At 46.9% G+C, this 19,504-nt stretch overlaps 1 protein-coding gene across 1 annotated transcript in view; it reads left to right on the plus strand.

Annotated features, from left to right (window-relative positions):
• Window positions 1-19,504, plus strand: part of Itpr2 (inositol 1,4,5-trisphosphate receptor type 2) — a 398,346-nt gene that overhangs the window by 60,434 nt on the left and 318,408 nt on the right. The window contains exons 3-5 of the mRNA XM_057792035.1: window positions 14,942-15,057; window positions 15,965-16,051; window positions 18,977-19,135. Coding sequence (XP_057648018.1) covers window positions 14,942-15,057; window positions 15,965-16,051; window positions 18,977-19,135 — 362 coding nt within the window. The remainder of the gene's footprint in view (window positions 1-14,941; window positions 15,058-15,964; window positions 16,052-18,976; window positions 19,136-19,504) is intronic.

Genomic DNA, 19,504 nt, shown 5'->3' on the forward strand with positions numbered 1-19,504 from the left:
CTCTCTTTCTCCGTCTGCCTTCTGTTTTCATATCAGGTCTGCACACCTCCTGTTATGATTCTGTGTAGAATCCAGGATCCACATGCAAGACAAAGCACTTATTTGCATTTGCATTTCTGTACGTGACTAATTTTGTTTAATATAATGCTTAACATGATTAGAGGCAGGCAAGATGGCTTAGTGGGTAAAGACGCTTGCTGCAAAAGCCTGCTCATGTAGTGGGAGCTGCGGTGGGCTGCGTTCCGGCCGCCCCGGCTCCCGCATGGTTAGCTTTATACCCGAAATAATTACACGGAAACTGTATTCTTTTAAACACTGCTTGGCCCATTAGCTCTAGCCCTTACTGGCTAATTCTCATATCCTGATCAACCCATCTCTAATAATCTGTGTAGCACCAGTCTTACCGGGAAAGATTGAGCATGTCTGACCTGGCAGCTCGCTTCATTGCGTATGCCTGGGAGAGGGGAGCATGGCCTCTGCTCCAGAGAGCAGAGCTGTCGAGTCTGAGCTCACTTCCTCTTCCTCCCAGCATTCTGTTCTGTTTACTCCACCCACCTATGTTTTAACCTATGAGGGCCAAGCAGTTTATTTTTAACCAATGACCTTCCTCCATCATGCTCACCTGAGTTCAATCCCTGAACCCGTGTAAAGGCGGAAGGAGAGAACTGGCTCCACAGAATCGTCCTCTGACCTCCACATGGGCACCATGTCACTTGTGCCCTTGCCCCAACAATAATGAATACATGCTTTTTTTAAAAAAAAATTCCTATTGTTAAAATAAAACACACTAGAGCCAATCTTAGCTGTCAGTCCAACACAGCCCCGAGTCACCTGGACAGGAATCTCAATCCAGACCAGGTTAGCCTGTGGACACATCTGTAGGGGCTGTCCTGATTGTCGATTGATGACAGAGGACCCAGTCCACCGTGGGTGGCACCATTCCCTGGGCAGGCGGTCCTGGGCTCTAGAAGGAAGCCAGCAAAGCACCATTTCTTCATGGTTTCAAGACCCTGCTTAAATTCCTTCCCTGACTCCTAATGGTGGACTATGACCAGGGGGCTGAAGTAAACCCTTTTCCTCCCTCAGTTGCTTTTGGCCCTGGTGTCTGTCTCAGCTAGAGGAAGGAACCAAGAATGCAAGATTTCCAGGCTGTTATTCCCGCAAATTAGAGCTACACGGTGGCCCCAGCTTCAAGTTTACTTCACGCTGTGTTTAGGAAAGTTTATCTCAGGAAGTTTAGCCAGATTTGCCTGCTGCGCCCAGGGAGTGTCTTATCAGCCGATCATCAAATGCTTTGGAAAGCTACCCTGGACAGGGAAGTCTCTAGAAACGATGAGGCATCAGGCAGCTGCCCCAGTGTTCCCAGCCTGCCTCCCAGGCAACCACAAACAAAACATCCTAGGAAAGCCTTCTGACTGCGAAGCACGGTTTCTGTCTTCACAGCGTTTGTGAGAAGCCACTGTTCCATGGAGAGCAGGCACCTGAGGGCCAGCTACAAATACGGCCTTTAAAAAATAATAAAAAAAATTATCTAATCTTTATGAGAAGTAGAAAAAGACAAGATCTCCTGAGTAAACTGGGAGCATGGGGATTGTGGGAAGGAGTAGAAGGGGAGGGATTGTATGAACCAGGGGCCATCAAGACCATGATGGGGAAACCCACAGAGACAGCTGACCCAAGCTCATCGGGAGCAAACAGACTCTGGACCAACAGCTAAGGAGTTGACGTGGGACCAACCTAGGTCCTCTGCAGGTGGATGACAGTTGTGTAGTTTGGTCGTTTGCGGGGCCCCTAGCAATGGAACCAGGACTGTCTTTGGCACATGAGGTAGCTCTTTGGAACCCATTTCCTGTGGTGGGACACCTTGCCCAGCCTTGATGCCAGGGGAGGAGCTTGGTCCTGCCTCAACTTGATAAGCCATTTTGTGGACTCCGCGGAAGGCCTGACCCCTTCTGAATGGAGGTGGAGAAGGAGTGGATGGGAGGTGGGGAATTGAGGAGAGGAGAGGAGGGAGGGGAAACTGTGGTTTGGATGTAAAATAATAAAATAGACACACCAAAAAATTTAAAAATTAAACAGTAATTTATTTCCTAGTCATTCATTTTAAGTGTCTACTCCAAGGAGTACTGGTGGCTACAGCGGAGCAGTGAGCACTGCGGACACTCTTTGTCATGCAAAGTCCTCGGTACCCTGTGTAGTCTGTCCTTGTGCCCACCCCTCCTTTATACCCCCCCCCCCCCATACATCCCATCCGGTCCCCTCCAACACACACAACGGCTGGTTGCGTCCGTTCCATCTTTAGCACACAGAGACACGGCTGGTGAACCCACTTCCGCACTCTGGGTCAGACTCTAATTTTTAAACTGGATTTCGCGACCCGTAAAATGACAGCAGCATTGATAGCTGAGAAGAAATTTCCATGGATTAAATAATCTATGCCACTATTTTTATTGGGTTTAGCACCTGGCGTTAGGTCAAGAGCTATGTGTAGAAGCTGCTGGGTGTGGGGGAGGGGCAGTTATTCTCTTTCATTTTGAGGGTTTCATATTGTACTCTGTCTTTGTGTCTAGTTTCTTTTGTTGAGTATCACATCTTTGTTATAACATCTTTGTTAGCCTGGGGACTCCTCCGACTCTCAGATGTGTTATGATTTGCTTGTGTTTTGGTTGAATCCTATTCCATTTTGTGGGTATACCACTATATGGTTTTTAAAATTTGGACCATTTCTTTCTTTTTTTCAGCTATTATGACTAAGCTGTGTAACATTTGTATACAGAACCGTAGAAGCTGCTGGGTGCGGGGTAGGGGTGGGGGGTGGAGTGGGGGATGGGGTGGGGCAGGCAGAGCACCCCTGACCATTCCTCCCGCCCTCCGAAGCTATCATTCATTTTAAGTTTAGTCATTGCCGTTCTGTTGTGGTTTCAGCCACACTTCTCTAATGACCAGGAGTGAGGAATATCTCAAGATTTCTTACTGCGTGTGTGTGTGTGTGTGTATGTGTGTGTGTGTGTGTGTATTGAAAGGGTGTATATATGTCCCAGCACGAAGGGCAGAAGACAGCTTGTGAAAGTTGGATCTCCCTCTCTACCAGGTAGGCGCAGGGGTCTAACCCAGCGCCTCTACCTGAGAAGCCATCTGGCCATCCCTGAGCAGCTTCTTCATTTTTTGATATTTGTTATTATTATTTTTAATTATTTATAGGTGTGTATGTCTGCATATGGGGACGTGCATGGGATTGCAGACACCCTTGGAGGCCAGAAGTGTTGGGTGCCATGGAGCTGGTGTTACAGACACGTGCGAGCCACCTGATGGAGGTGCTGGGAACTGACCTTGGGCCCTCTGGAAGAGCAAAAATACTTTTAATCATTGAGCTATCTCTCTGTCTCTTCTGAATGTTTTAATTGTTTTTTTTTGAGACAGCGTTTTTCAGTGTAGCCTTGGTGTTTTAAAAGATGTTTTAAACATCTTTTAAAATGCTTCTTGGCTTTCCTTATTTTATGTATGTGGTGCACAATCTCACAGCATCCTGCTTTAGCAACCCCGGACACAAACACAACTGTATTTGCCCATCTACACGGCAGGCTGGACTAATAATAATGAGTATTGACATTGTCCGAACCATGAGCGTTTTAACCTCAGACCCACGCATACTCGGTGGCAGGAAACACACAGGGGAGAAAGCCAGGGTTGGCATTTCCTGGTTCCAGAATGCCAAAGTCAAAGCAAGCCATGGTTTAGTGACTACAGTGGAGGCAGGTGAGTGCCCTGGACTCTGTGGATGCAGGCGTGAACTCTGTTCTCTGAAAACCAGGAGGAATTGTTTAGGCCTCTTCCCGACACAGGATCCCGTTTCCCCATTCCTTACCTCAGTATGAGGAATAAAAGTTTACCTGCCTGTGAGTAATTCAGTTTCTGCTTTTCCCCATTGTTGGTGAGTTTCCTTTGCACTGAACTAAGTTTTGCTTTGATCCCTAATCAATCGATACAGGGAAATAAATTCTTCTCGGCCCCTCTCTGCTTTAACCTGGTGGCCATCCATTTCTGCAGAGTTTATATGCCTCTCCACTTTCTGTAATGCAACATTTTCTGTTCTCACTGACGTTCTTCAGCTAGCATGGCTATTGTACGTGTGTTCCAATGCCCGCAGCCCCAGGTACAGGCTCCTTTGTTAGGAAGCCACTTACAATGTGGCTTCCACAATGGTGTTCTTTTCCTTCCGTGAGGTCCCATTCATTTGTCAACCAGCCCCAAATGGTGGCCTCGGCTTTTCAGCGACTACAGTATTATGTCCATGAATTATTGCGGTGATTGTATAATATAATTCAAACTTGGTCACTGAGAAGGAACAGGGACATCATTTACCATCAGGTGTGAGCAGCTGGAATAAATCAGTAATTTCTTAAGCTTCAGTCAGTGAGGTCTTGAACATGCAGGGCTATCTGATCACTGTATCAAGTTTCTGTTGTTAGGATAAAGTAGCCCAAGCTGCAAACTTGTAAAGAAGAGGGACTTACTTAGCTCCCGCTGTCTGAGGTCTAAAGACATGGCACCGACATATGCCTTGTTGTGCTGAAGATTCCTTTTGCTCTGTCGTGGCATGGTGATGAGAGAATCTAGCGCCACAGGGAGGTGAGGGTAGGGACATCCATTGCCCAGGAACTTCCTGAATTTCCCTTCGAGGAAGCGTTCCCAGTGACCCAGTTGCCTCCCACTAAACTCCACCCCTTGAAGGTCTCACCACCGGTGAGCCTGGCCAAGCTCCCCACAAGAGTGCTAGGACCCTGGATAAGCCACATCCAACCACAGAGTCCCTTTAATTACTGAGGTTTGGACTTAAAAGCCCTGCCCTCTGTGCCCTCTGTGATGTGCCTGAGAGCTTGGGTGTTGATCTGACTGTGGCTTTTGTGTTTGTGTAAGGTTTGACTGTTGGTGAGAGGACTTGAAAGTCTAGATCCTTGTGTGTCAGAAACCTTGACAAGCAACTCTCTGCCTGTCTCTCTCATCAGGGGTGGCCTAACAGGTGCCTCCTAGGGACCTCGGTCCCCATCCTCTTCCCCTCCTGGGGTCCTCAATCCCCACCTGGGGGGGCAGGCTTTGGAGGTAAAACAAGAACAGAGATTCTTAGCTAGTTCCACTGTTCAGCTCTAAGACGTCGCGGAAGAGCCAGGATGGCCGCCTGCTGCCTGCTCCTCAGGAAGCTGCGTGGATTCCGTTTACAGAAAGGTCTGACTGTCTGCACGCTGCAGCAGTTGGTGTTAAATGCAGACTCACAAGCAGACGTGCTGACAGTAGGAGACAGCTGCCGATGGACGCTGATGTGGGAAAGGGCAGGCCGAATGGGGGTGGGGAGACATTTTAAAGGTGTATTCACTTTTGTCTTCATGCATATGAGTGTCTGCATGTATGTGTGTGTACTGTGTGTGCACAGTGCCCGCAGAGGTCAGAAGCGGGCATCAAATCTTCTAGAACTGGAGTTACAGATGGTTGTGGGCTGTTATGTGGATGCTGGGAGCTGAACCTAGGTCCTCTGCAAGAGTAGCAATCACTCATAACCGCCGAGCAATCTCTCTGGCCCCACTGAATGCTTTATCGCAACTTTCAGAAGTAAACGTGTTTTGTACTGTCACCCGGTGCACATGCATGAGTGTCCACATTACAGTTCATATGTCCATTCTCAAAAGCGTGGTGCACCCATCTGCTTCCCCCATTCTTCTCCTTCAGGTCTTTTCTGTCCCGTTCAAAGGGGGCTAGTTAGGATCGAACGGGTTGATTTTTGTCATAGATGGTGTGCACGCACACACACACACACACACACACATGCATACTCACATGAGTATCGTACATAGATGTATGCATATAAATTCAGTTTTCTTTCTGTTCTCTTTTATCTTTTATATTTGTTTAATGAAATTTGATTCCTGAAATCAATTAATCCATTACACATTCTTTTTTTTTTTTTTTTTGGTTTTTCGAGACAGGGTTTCTCTGTGGTTTTGGAGCCTGTCCTGGAACTAGCTCTTGTAGACCAGGCTCGTCTCGAACTCACAGAGATCTGCCTGCCTCTGCCTCCCAAGTGCTGGGATTAAAGGCGTGCGCCACCACTGCCCGGCTATCCATTACACATTCTTTAAGTCGTCATTGTGATCATGACATCTCTAGAGTGGGAAAGCTGATTGAAACAATTATTCATTGTGTGTTTTTCCTGAGGGCAAACGCTGCGTGTCCATTGACATGGTCTGTTGAGTGTTGGAATCCAAACCTTAACCGGAATGTAAATTATCCATAATGTGTTTAAATTGTTTCTCTTCTGATCTGGATGAAGCTTTGCTTCGGAGTTTTTTATCCTTTAACATTTGAACAGGAAATTAATCTCAAGAAGAATAGGATTTTTCAACATTCTCATTGATGCATTTGCATTTGTTTTAGTATATATACATTAACAAAACTCTCCTAGAGACATTCATCAGTTTCTCTTGATGCACCATAACTATTGCACACATGCGTGTAGAAATGTGAATCTATCCCATGGTTTTTATCTGAAAGTTGTTGGTGTCAGATGGAGGAGAAGCTGGCCAGTATTTTTCCATGGTTTGTCCTTGTTGGGCACATTAAGAATCTGCTGTTAATCGAACAGTCATATCTATTGTGGTGACAACAGACCTGGACCTTGCTGAGCTGACATGAAAGCTGAAGTGTGGAACTCAGAAAGATTTGTTTGGGGACACAAGGTTTGTGGTGGAAGCTGGTTTCAACTGGTTCTGAATGACCTCAAGATGCACAGGTAGAATTAAGAACAACGTTTAACATGAGACAATTTGCCTCAACATGAAAAAGCATGTGAGTAATCACTCTGACTCATAGCTGCATATTAAATGGGGTTTGGAGGCAAATTCCTGGTTCAAATTCCAGATCAACTCCTTAGCCACTTTGTAGGCTTGAGAACTGTGTTTTCATTACTGTGACCCTGACTAACTCTCAAGAATGAGGGGGAAAGGCCTTTTGTTGCCAATTGGTAATACTCTTTACAGTTTACAGTGTTTGCTGATAGTTAGCCGTTTCGAGGGAACAAACGTGACAATAATGTCCGTCAAGGTCAGTGCTATAGTTTAGGTCTTGGATGTCCCCTAAGACCTGTGTATAGAATGCTTGGTCCCCAGTGCGTGGCTCTGTCTTCACTTGTCGTGAAGACAAGTCTGTGGTGGGGCCTAGCAAAGGAGTTAGGCGCTTGGTCTGCCATGGAAGGGCAGCTGTTGCCCCCACCCCTTCCTGCCCCTTTCTTTGCTCGCCTTCTGTGAGGTAAGTGGTTCCCTCCCTCACACATTCCCACCGTGATTCATGGCGGCGCCACAGATCCAAAGGGAGCAGGACTTGCACTCATTGTTAGCGTGTTTATCTCAGGTGTTCTGTCACAGTAAGGGAAAGCCCTAACACAAGCAGTCCTTTGCCTGGGTTCTCAAACATCCTGTGTGTGGTTGATCTAGTCCGCCCGTGTGTGATGTGCTCTCTCTAATCGCGAGGCTTATCAGGAAGAACCTTGACAACCCAAGCTCTGAGTTTTCACTCCTTTATCTCAGAGAACAGGACTTGGGATTTTATCTGAGTCCCCTTTGAGGTTTAACACAACACTGTACAGCCTGGAGCTATAAAGATGTTTCTCTTCCCTTTCGTGGTAAAGCAGCTGGCTCTTGGCTGGAGGAAGGAGACTGCTGTTTTCACGAGTGCTGGCCCAAGATGTGTTGTGGTGACCTTCAGTGTTTCTTACACAGCGTGTCCATTCTTCACGGCCTTCCCTTGGCAGGGCCAAGGGAGAGGTTTGTTTCCACAGTCGAACCTACTCTCTCTGATAACTACGCACCTTTGAGAGTTTGATGTAGACCGTGTGTTCTAAAATGAGTTTCTTAGGCTGACATAAAAGCCGAGTTACAGCGCTGTGGTGGACTGTCCTGTTGACAGAGGCTTTCTGTCCCACCTGGTTCTGCAGCCATTCAGTCCCAAAGAAACACACAGGGGTCTACATTAATTATAAAACTGATTAGCCCATTTGCTCAGGCTTCTTATTAACTCTTTTTTTTTTTTTTTTTTTTTTTGGTTTTTTTTTTTTGTTTTTTTTCGAGACAGGGTTTCTCTGTGGTTTTGGAGCCTGTCCTGGAACTAGCTCTTGTAGACCAGGTTGGTCTCGAACTCACAGAGATCCACCTGCCTCTGCCTCCCGAGTGCTGGGATTAAAGGCGTGCGCCACCACCGCCTAGCTCTTATTAACTCTTATAACTTGTATTACTCCATTATTCTTGTCTATGTTAGCCACATGGCTTGGTACCTTTTTCGTCTAGGCAGTCACATCTTGCTATCTTGCTTCCTTTGCAGCTGGGTCACGACTGGAGGCTGAAACTTCCCTCTTCCCAGAATTCTCATTGCCCCGCCTCTACATCCTGCCCTGTCACCCCGCCTATACTTCCTGCCTGGCTACTGGCCAATCAGCGTTTTATTAAAAATAATACAAGTGACAGGATAAAAGACCATTGTCCCACAGCACTGCCCCATGACCAGGTCTGACCATTCCACGGCCAGTTCTGACCATCCCACAACCAGGTCTGACCGCCCCACGGCCAGCTCTGACCATTCCACGGCCAGTTCTGACCATCCCATGACCAGTTCTGACTGCCCCATGACCAGCTCAGACTATCCCACGACCAGCTCTGACCATCCCACGACCAGCTCTGACCATCCCATGACCAGCTCTGACCATCCCATGACCAGGTCTGAAATGAGTCACTGTTGCAAGCTGGCCACTTGCCTTCCTGTCTCCTTCCCAACTCTAACAACTCCATTTGTCGCGGGGAAGACCACTGGCCTTGGGTGCGTCCCTTCTGAAGAGGAGAACAACATTCCCAGACCTTCCTCCCTGTGCTGGGAGTGAAGTCGCAGCTGCCAAGTTCCCTAGTCAGCGTGAGGTCATCCTACATGGGATGGGAGAGCATTAGGTGGCTGTCCGACCTGGTGAAAGACAGCCCTGCTGATGGGTTAATATGCGCTACTTCACTGAAGCCTTAAGACATCTTTAAGAAGGTGGCGCGTGAGAAGCATGCCTCCCCTCCACCCTCGGCAAGATGCACTGAGGTTTACATGCTGGTCTTGACTGGAGTGCTGAGGGTGGTTTCTGGGGGACAGAAACAGCCTCAGGGGCAAGTATTTTAGGGGTACAAAGCAAAACACTTCAGATGAGTAGGTGGTTGCAGGAAGTGGAGGTGTTGGTTGGTTTCCTGCTGGATTTACAGGGCTTCAAGTGTGTGTGCCTGCATGTGTGTGCGTGTGTGTGTGCGCCTGTGTGCATGCGTGTGTGTGTGCCTATGTGTGCGTGCGTGCGTGCATGTGTGTGTGTGTTTAGTTCTGGAGCTTGGTGTCATCTAGTGTGGAGTTTCTGCTACATACCATGAAGAGGTGTCAAGAGTCTTCCCTCCACACATGTTTAAAATGCAGCTGAAGTGATTGCGTCTAGTGGCTTTATTTCCTCCCAGAGCTCAACCTTGGTTCTCAACCTTCCTATTGCTGTGAGCCTTTACTACAGTTCCTTGTGTTATGGCCGCAGCTTATTTTCATTGCTACACCAGAGCTGTAATTTGCTACTGTTATGAATCATAATATTAATATCTGATCTGTAGGATTGCTGAGGTTGAGAACCCCTGTTCCAAGGTGAATAGAAAAGAAGTCCTGATGTTGAGCTGTGGTTCCTCTGACATGGTGGTGACCAGGTGGTGGGTGACCAGGTGGTAGGTGACCAGGTGGTGACCAGGTGGTGACCTGGTGGTGACCTGGTGGTGACCAGGTGAGCCTGTCGTGCCTTACTGACACATCCCCAGACACTGTGATCCTGCAGATTATTGGCCTCCTAGGTGAAGGTTAAATTTGTAAAGGAATTAAACTCTAATTACTTCCTTTTATTTGTGCTTTTCATGATTATTCTATGATGCAAACTTTTCATTTTCCTTTTCTTTAAAAATTTTTTAACTCATTGAGCCTTGAAACCATGAGGAGACTGCTGTCTAGTTAAAAGGGGGCTCTGAGCTAGTTTCTGAATGGGGGGGCTTTCAAGTTGAGAGACTGGACAGATCCAGGAATTTGGGGGGCTAGCTTTAGTGGGGTTTTTTGTTGTTGTTTTGAGGCAGGGTCTCACACTGTAGACTAAGGCTGGCCTTAAACTCATGGCAATACTCTGTCTCAGCCTCCTGAGTGCTTGGATTAGGTGTGTCTGTTTTCTACCTCACATAAACTATGCTAACTTGACAGCAGGTTTGGAAAGCTCTACCTAGGTCTGGGTGACTCTGAATTAGCCAAGTTCTGCCAACAGGAAGAAGAGGGCCTGTCTGAGGCGCCACCCACGCTGGTACTGTGACAGAAACTGCACGTTTGACCCACAGACAGTGGCAAGTGTTTCCTCTGCTCAATGCCACTGTGTGGCAGAGACTCCAAGAACTTTATACAAACACGCACAGGGCCATCTTCCACTGAAAGGGTGGACATGATGTTAATTGCACACTCTCGGTGTGTTTTCAGGTTGGACCTCAATTGCTGCTTTTTTGCCGCTTACTGAGGGCGCAGTCACCTCTGCGTCTTCGTGGGGCTCTGACTGACAGAAGGAGCAGCATTAATCATACGGCCTCACATTTATGACAGGCTTCAAAGCTCACAGAGATTTCACACAGATTATCTTTCTGTTCGCCTCAGCACCGCTGGGAATTAGGTGTCAGCAGGCGTTATTATACTTTTGTTAGGCAGTAAAAATAGAATTGGACAAAACATCTGACCAGCTCAAGGTTACTATATATTTCCTAACACGCTCTAGAGGAGGCAGCAAGAGAAAACTAGTCAACATAAGCACCACACCCCCAGTAACAACTTTTCCGCAGAAGGTGTCTGGCCTGTGCTCTCTCAGTGCAAACTGTCTTGCACTCCCAATTCTCCTGCGTGTTTACCGACAACACGAGTCATCACCTGTGGGAGATTCCCAAGGAGCAGTCTTTAGGCACCTTCTCCAGAGACCCTCCACAGGAAATGTGGCCACAGTGAGCTTCCTGAGGGTGGGGTCTGAGTCATAAGACCCGAGGGAGAGGCAGGACTCCTGTTGGGGATTACAGCAAGCACGGCTGAGTGTTTGGTTTTTCCTAACCGATTCAGCCAGGTTCTCAGGCCTCAATGCTGTCTATAGAGACATTTTCCTAGCTACCCAAAGATGCCATTTCAAAGGAGTAGCATTGGGGCATTCCGGAATTTACCCAAAAGTATTTTCTGTGTCAAAAGACCCCTTCCTGGTGAACTATAGGAATCTGTAGCTGTTGCTTCCCTTTTCACAAGGGAATGAGTCGATGAGGACAGCCATGGGTCAGAGGGCTCTGTTATGCCTGAACATCAACCTGTGTTTCTGTTGCACCAAGACAACGTAGTTTTGTTACCGGCCTCATATTTGTGGAAATAATCTACAGCATTAACTCACAGGCCTTCTTTCATGGTTGCTTGTGAGCAACCTTAGTATTTGTGCTTCAGAAACTTTGTGTAACCCTCTTTGTTGTTGCTAATGTGTAGGAAATAATTTCTGAGCCTTGTAGGACATGCTGCCAAGGACAACAAGTCTCAACTGTAGCCTGTGGTCTTCACAGGCATGGGCCAGGTACATCTGAGTCATATGGCAGCTGCGATGGTCTTCAACCTGGGTTAGCGTTTTGAAGGTGTCTGTTTTCTACCACATATAAACTATCCATTCTCAGGCTAGGGTTCTATCTCAGTGGTAAATCTTAGTGAGTGCATCTATAGCTTGGTGTGTGCACAGTGCGTGCAAGGCCCGGAGTACAATTCTTAGCACTGCCAAACCAAATGAACAAACTTTTATTCATATTAGTATTTCTTAAAATTATTTATTTATTTATCTATTGATTGATTTGACTTTTTGAGACCGGGCCTTAAAATTATTTTTATTTAGATGTGTGTGTGTGTGTGTGTGTGCGCGTGTGCGTGCATGTGTGTGTGTGTGTGTGTATGTGTGTGTACATGCACACATGAATGCGGTACCTGTGGGAGCCAGAAGGGCACCCGATCACTTGGAATTAGAGTTACAGATGTTTGGTTCTGAGTCGTCCAGTGTGGGTGCTGGGAACCGAACTCGGGTCCTCTGGAAGAGCAGGGGGTCTTTTAACAACTGAACCATCTCTGTAGCTTCATGTTAGTATAAAGTTAGAAATTCTGAGTTAATTTTTCTGTATATGAAAACGGTGCAGTTGATAGAGTTTGTGGGACGGGTTGACTTGGTGGTGGAAGGTTGTCTGTGAGGCCTGGCACGTTCAGTCTCTACAGTTTACAAGGTGGAGGAGAGAGCCACCTTCCTCGAGTTACTCTCTAGTGGTCAGTGTCCAAATAAACACACAAAAAGAGAATCTATGCATTATAAGGTCATTATGTCTCCTGCTTTTAATTTCTTAAAAATCTTAGCCATTCTCCTTGTCTTACCGTTCTATTGCTGTGAAGAGACACCGTGACCACCGCAACTCTTACAAAAGAAAGCTTTTGTTGGGAGTGGCTTACAGTTTCGGAGGTTTAGTCCACCATCCTCATGGCAGGGAACGTGGCGGCACACAGGCAGAGAGTTCTACATCTGCAGCAGGCGGAGAAAGAGAGACACTGGGCCTGGCTTAAGCATTTGAAACCCCAAAGCCCCCTTGCCCCTCGCCATGCCTTCTTCAACAAGGCCACACCTCCTAATATCCCCCCCCCACACATCAAGCACACCATTCCCTCGTGACCAAGCATTCATGTCTGTGAGCCGTGGGGCATTTCTGCTCAGCCACCACAGCCCTTACTCTTACTCATTTTATACCGTTAGGATAGTTGAGAATGAGGCTGAATGGATATTTGATTCTACTGAATTTTGTTTTTTGAAACACCCTTGGAAAGTGAGATTGACTCTAAATAGTAACACATTTATTAAAACAAAGTAAGTTTTCTTAAAGAAAATTTTTCTTTGGTTGGTTTTGTTTGTTTCTTTTTTTTATTTTTATTTATTTATTTATTTATTTATTTATTTATTTATTTATTTATTTTATGTCTTTTTGAGATAGTCTTACCACATGGCCCGGGCTGTCCTGTAACTCACTCTGTAGTCCTGGCTGTCCTGGAACTTACTAGGTAGACCAGGCTGACCTTGAACTCACAGAGATCTGCCTGCCTGTGCCTCCCGAGTGCTGCATGTGCCACTATGCCTGCCAGAATTTTTTTAATCTTATTTGAGTGTTTGGCCTTTGTATGTTTGACCTTATATGAGGCAAGCAGGCAGCATGGTTCCTGGCTGGGATCCCGGACCATGTAAGTGGAGGAAGCTGGGTAGCACGCAGCCATCCTTCCCTTCTCCCTGTCTGTGGCCGGTGAGACAGCGCTAGGAAGAGTATTTTATCACTGAAACAGGAGGAGCATCCAGGACACCGTAGACCTTGGGAGCTGACCTGTATTTCATGTTGAGATCACCTCATGATCCTAGGAAACTGTTAGCACATGGAGGACTCTGAGCCCGCTTCTCCCGCCAGGGAGAGAATTATGCTTGAGATACCACCACCAGGGTCACCTATGATCATGATTTCCAGCAGGTATCTGGATATCAGGACGACAGTTTGGGCTTTTGTTTTTGATTTTGCCTTTCTATCACACGATTGCACCCATGTTCACCCCGGGAATCTGGGGACTGGAGGACTGTAATGGTCATGCGGTTGTTACTTCCTGCATCAAACACACTGAACAGAAATCAGTAATCATAATACATGGGCAGATAAAGCATCTTTCTTGTTTGTTTTGTTTTGAGGTAGAGTAGTCCAGTCTGACCTTGAACTCAGCATCTAACTGCCAGGGCCTCCTGAGAGCTGGGACTACGGGTGTGGATGGCCACACCCAGCTTCATTCTGCTCACTTTCTAAGATCAAACACCTCGTGACAATTAAGAAATACCTCATCAAGCCATGCATGACCACACCAGGCTTTCTTTTGGGCTACCAATCATGACTTATTCTTGGACCTTATTTTAGCTCTTATTTCAATCTGGTTCTCTTTATCTCTGTTTTGCCTCAGGGGCTTTTACCTTCCTTTTCTTCTGTATGCCTTACTTTCCCTGCTTCTCACATCTGGCTGGCTAGCAGCTGCTTGGCTTCTGGCCCTGGGAATGCTGCTCTCTTTCTTGCTTTTTCTCTCCCCCTTCTCTTCTCTTCTGGTGTTCTCAAGCCTAGATTTCTCCTCCTATTGATTCCCTCTGCCTGGCATACTCTCCTGTCCTTTCTCTGTCTACCTATCGGCTGCTTAGCTCTTTATTAGACCAATCAGGTGCCTTAGGCAGGCAAGGTGAAACAGCAACACATCTTTTAATAATTAAACAAATGCAACATAAACAAATGTAAGACACCTTCACATAGTTCAATTAATATTCTACAGCATAAACAGTTAAATAGTTTAAGTAGTTAAATATTCCACAACACGTGGTGGCCTGTACCTGCTGTCTTAGTACTGCCAAGGTAAAGACAAAGAGGGTCAGGAAATCAAGGCCATCCCTGTCTACCTAGTAAGACGGAGTTCAGCTTGTGCTACCTGAGACCCTGTCTCAAAAAATCCAAAGCCAACCAAAATCGAAAGAATTGCCTTATATCGTCACTGGATTAACTTCCTCATAAATCACACTAGCTACAATGTGTGTTTGTAAAACCCTAATGAAGACTTACCTATTTTAATGAAATCTAACTAGGTATTTGAAAAGGATGTTATAGAGCAATTTAAGACCTTTTCAGGGGATGACTGTGACATGACCTTTGAATGACCTCCCAGATGCTAAGGGATCCCAGTACCACAGACTAGGCTTGCAAAGGGTGTCTAGAGAGTGCCCACAGCCCGAGTAACGTCGCTCTGTTTGTTTGTTTCTCAGACTGCCTTTTCAAGGTGTGCCCTATGAATCGATACTCTGCCCAGAAGCAATACTGGAAAGCCAAGCAGGCGAAGCAGGGAAACCACACGGAGGCTGCCTTGCTGAAGAAGCTCCAGGTAAGCGGCTGCCATCTTCCTCTGAGGTTGGCCTGAGAGCAGCAATAACAAGCAGACACTGGGCGCCTTCCCAGCTTCTTGATCTCACCAGCAGGCAGAGATTTCAGATAGACCCAAGGCGCGGTGCAGAGGGACATGGTTGTCGGTTGCAAGGCGTACCTACTTATTTCCTGGCGTGTGGGCAAAACGTCCCCACTGTTATTTTTTAAGGTGTGCCAGGCTAATTCTAAACTGCTCACCGAGCTGAAAAGAGCCCCTGACCGTTAAATCTAATTATAGTTTACTCCATAAAGTACTCCCCCCCATCAGTCTGTGGAGAAAATAAAAGATTTTTTTTTTGACTGAGTGTGAATTTGCTAGTGCTAAGTTTTGTATCATTTAAGCTCAACGTACTCTCAGAATTGAAAGCTATACGTTGAGATTTTAATTCACCTGCTTTGCTAACACTTTCAAGTCCCGTCGTAGAAAAGTTCCTAGCTCCAAAGAACCTTCTACTTAACTGACATTTTCAGTGTAGAAACAAATGGCCCAAGACAGGTTTGGCTGCCTTCGGCACAGACTGCAAAGTTGCCACACTTGGGTGGGGGCAGATCTGGGAGCCTAGTGTACATATGCCCCCAATAACAGAAAACTTCCTTGCTGGGCTTGGCGGTGCATACATTTAATCCCAGCACTTGGGAGGTGGAAGCAGGCAGATCTCTGAGCTCCAGTCTAGCTTAGTTACAGAATGAGTTCCAGGACAGCCATGGCCACACAGAGAAACCCTGTCTCACCCCCTCCCCCCACCGCCCTTCCAACTCTCCAGTAACGCAGCCTGTCTGATTTATTCTCGTTACTGAGAATACTTTGTAAGCCATCTTCTCTGCTTGCTATGTCTCCACACTAAATACTGGGTTGCCCCTTGCAGCATGCTGCGGAACTGGAACAAAAACAGAATGAATCAGAGAACAGGAAACTTTTGGGAGAAATCGTGAAATACAGCAACGTTATACAAGTAAGTCTCCATTTTGTTCTCAAAGAGGGAAGCGTTTTAGGGGTTACCTGTCAAATTACCCACCTGCCAAGCTGTAAGAAACCTTTGGGGTACCGTGTTTGTCCTTTGGTGGGGATTATAATTAGGATGAAGGTTTCTGTGAACATCCGTCGTAACACGCGTGTATTGAATACATCTGGTGCCATGCCCGATGGTGCCAGCCTGCAAGCACCAAACATAGGCTATCCGTGCGGGCACACAGAAAACTGATCTCTAGACGGGTCTGAGTTACCAAAGGCAAGACTGTGCAAGAGGGTTTGTAAGGCCCAGAATACAGTCCTTTAGATGGGTGGGCTGGTGCTTACAGATCACCATCCTAGACAACAGCTCTCTGTGTGACCAGGACTAGAGTCTAGCAGCCGGAAGCAGAGCCCCAAGCAAGAGAGAGCAAGCATGGCTACCATTGCTTTTTAAAGCGGAAAAAGACCATGCCCAAGTGGACTGGTGTCTTAAAGGCTATTGGCTGAAGGAGCGGAAGAGGCTCCCGCAGCACCTCCCCCTTTTGTTTAAGTAAGAGAGTTCCAAACCCGATACAAAACAATATACACTAGAAACAGATATCAAGCATAAGATTAGAATTACAATCAGCATAAACAATATTAAACAAGAAACATATGCTAAATGTTTTAATAAACATTCTATCCTAAGGAGTCTAAGTCTTGTATTGGAAATGGCTTGGCTGGATCATAAGAGGATGGTAACTACGGCTGTCTAATCTTCAACCCCATGTTGGAGCCATATCTTTTCCCTGGGGTGGGAGGAAAAGTTTTCAGATTGTTACACGCAGCCTTCCTTTGACTTCCAGTCTTCATGTCAGATGCACACTCTGATTTATCTCAGCTGCATTCCTTTCCCCTGCTTCATTCAGGTCTTTTAGGCCTTTTTGTTGTTGTTTGTTTGCTAGTAAGTGCCCCACCTTGTTCCAAAAAGAATGTGAGACCTTTTCCAAGAAACACAGCGCATGGGGAGATCAAGCCCAGTCATCAAGGGAGGCAGCTGTGTCAAAGGGAAAATACTGGGCAGCGGGACGAGGTGAAGGCTTGGTTAGAAAGTTTGGTAAACCCCAGCCCAAGGCATTGCTGCTGCTGCTGCTGCTGACCCCAGCCCAAGGCATTGCTGCTGCTCCTTGGCCATAGGAAGGGCTCACCATAGCCCTGGTAGTGGAAGTCTACAGTATAGCACCCATCTGGAGTCTAGAAGCACAGCCATTCCCAGAAGAGAGACCAGGAAAGTGTTTCTCTCGAGGGCACATAAAGAGGACACTGTTTAAAATGGTAAACAGTGGTTGCACAGGTTCCTTACAGTAACCACCACAATGAGGCTTTATAAGGCCGCCTTAAAGAAGAATGTCTCCTGGTGTTTGTCATTGGCCAGTGGCAGTGTGCCCGAGGCCATGGCAGAGCTGTTCCCCACAGGACAGGACTGGACCCAGCCTCTCGCATGTGTGACCTTATCTAGTGATGGAGGGAGTGACTTTTGGCCTGGTGTGACTGCAGCCCCCTAAGTAGTCTTCCAGAGATGTCTCTTCGCTGAGTTTAGGACACTCACTTCAGCTCCTCGTCAAGTACTTCAAGTACAAATGCTTGTCTTAGGGGCTGCGCTTAGTGCTTTGACGTGGCCCCTGGAGGTACACACTCAGGCTTGAGGGTATATGTATGTGTGTACAAGTGCATGTGTGTTCGTGTGCAGGTGCATAAGTGTCTGTGTGTGAAGTGTGCATGTGTGAGCATGCATGTGTGCGCATGTATGTATGTGCATGCATGTGAACATACACACATGTATGTATGTGCAGACACATGGGTGTGTAGAGAGAGTGTGTGTGTGTGAACGTGTGCATGCATGTATGTGTTCATGCATGTGAACCTGGAAGTCTGAAGTCAGCCTCGTCTCAGATGTTGTTCTTAGGAGTTGTTCCACGTTGTTTTGGGGGACTAAGTCTCTCACAGCCTGGACTTGTGGATCCAGCTAGGCTGATGCCATGGAGTCCAGGATACGCCTCCCTGGTGCTGGGCTTGCAAGTGTGTGCCTCCTCACCCCGCTTGACTCTTTAACCTGGGACTTGAACTCAGGCCCTCGTGCTTGTAAGGCAGCACTCGATCAGCTGAGCTGCCGCCCAGACTCGTGGGTGTCCATACCTTTAGCAGTACAGTCAGGGCCAAGGGTGGGAACTGGAGGTTTGCACAAAGATGATTCTTTCTTCAATTAAAAATTTGCCACTTTACTTTGAAATAACTTCTGCCTCATCTTGTGAGCGCTAAAATGTCTGTTCTCTTTTGAATGCTTTTGGAAATAGATGAGAAGTTTGCTTTGTCTTCGTAGTTCTCCCCAGTGAGGTTTTGTTTGGGGAAGACTGCCCACGGCGTCTGTGGAGAAGGGATAGGCAATGGTCTTCCTGCATGAGTCTCAGGAGTGGGGTCAGCGTCTCCTTGCTGACTCATTTGACATCAGAGAGACAGAGACAGAGAATGCTCGTGCTGTGGACGGACGGAGGAGCTTAGGGCGCAGAGTAGGTCTGTACCTTCTCCCAGGCTTTGATGTTCTTTGGCAGATTCTGCTTGTATGGCCGTACAAGTGTTGGAAATGGGTGAGATTCCGGGACCCTCCAGGTCTTTTTCTCTTGTGGAAAGCCTGGTGCTAGTCTGTTATTTCTCGGTGGATAGAGGTATCTTTAGTGTCCCTAGTATGTCTTCTTCACCATCACCCTTGAAGCAGAACTTGGGGTGGAAGCGAGGAGGAGACAGGCAGGCAGCTTGGGAAGTTAGTGGGTCTAAGCCTTAAAATAGTTCCCGTGTTCAGTCTTCAGCACGAGCTGGTATGCGGATTTATGACTATGGCTACCCGAGGAGACCATGGGTACAGGCTCTAACACACATCTTTCTCCTGCAGCTGCTTCATATAAAAAGCAACAAGTACCTGACTGTCAACAAGAGGTTACCTGCTTTACTGGAGAAGAACGCCATGCGTGTGTCACTGGACGCTGCAGGGAATGAAGGGTCCTGGTTCTACATCCACCCCTTCTGGAAGCTGAGAAGCGAGGGTGATAATGTATGTGAGCTTGGGGACTCAGACAAGAGGGACGCAGGCAGCGCATGCTGCTCTCAGAGAGCTCAGAAGCAGAGAAGGGAAACACAGTCTTCGGCCAGCTAACTCTCTGAATTACTTAAGTTAGTTATGAAATAATGGGGTTGCATTATGACATTTCAGCACATATGTGTCATTGTACTTTCTAACATTAGGCATTAGCATTTTTTACTAGGATAAATGTATTTATTTACAATATACATCATGCTCAGAAGTCACGGGGCAGGGTTCAGCTCAAGTGAGAGTCATCTCCAGCCAGAGTGTGTGCAGCATTTCAAAGAGGCAGGTTACCTTCCTGCCTACTCAGGTTGAGCTTGCTTGCAGGGAAGAGGG

Source organism: Chionomys nivalis, chromosome 1, assembly GCF_950005125.1.
Source record: "Chionomys nivalis chromosome 1, mChiNiv1.1, whole genome shotgun sequence".
NCBI lineage: Eukaryota > Metazoa > Chordata > Mammalia > Rodentia > Cricetidae > Chionomys > Chionomys nivalis.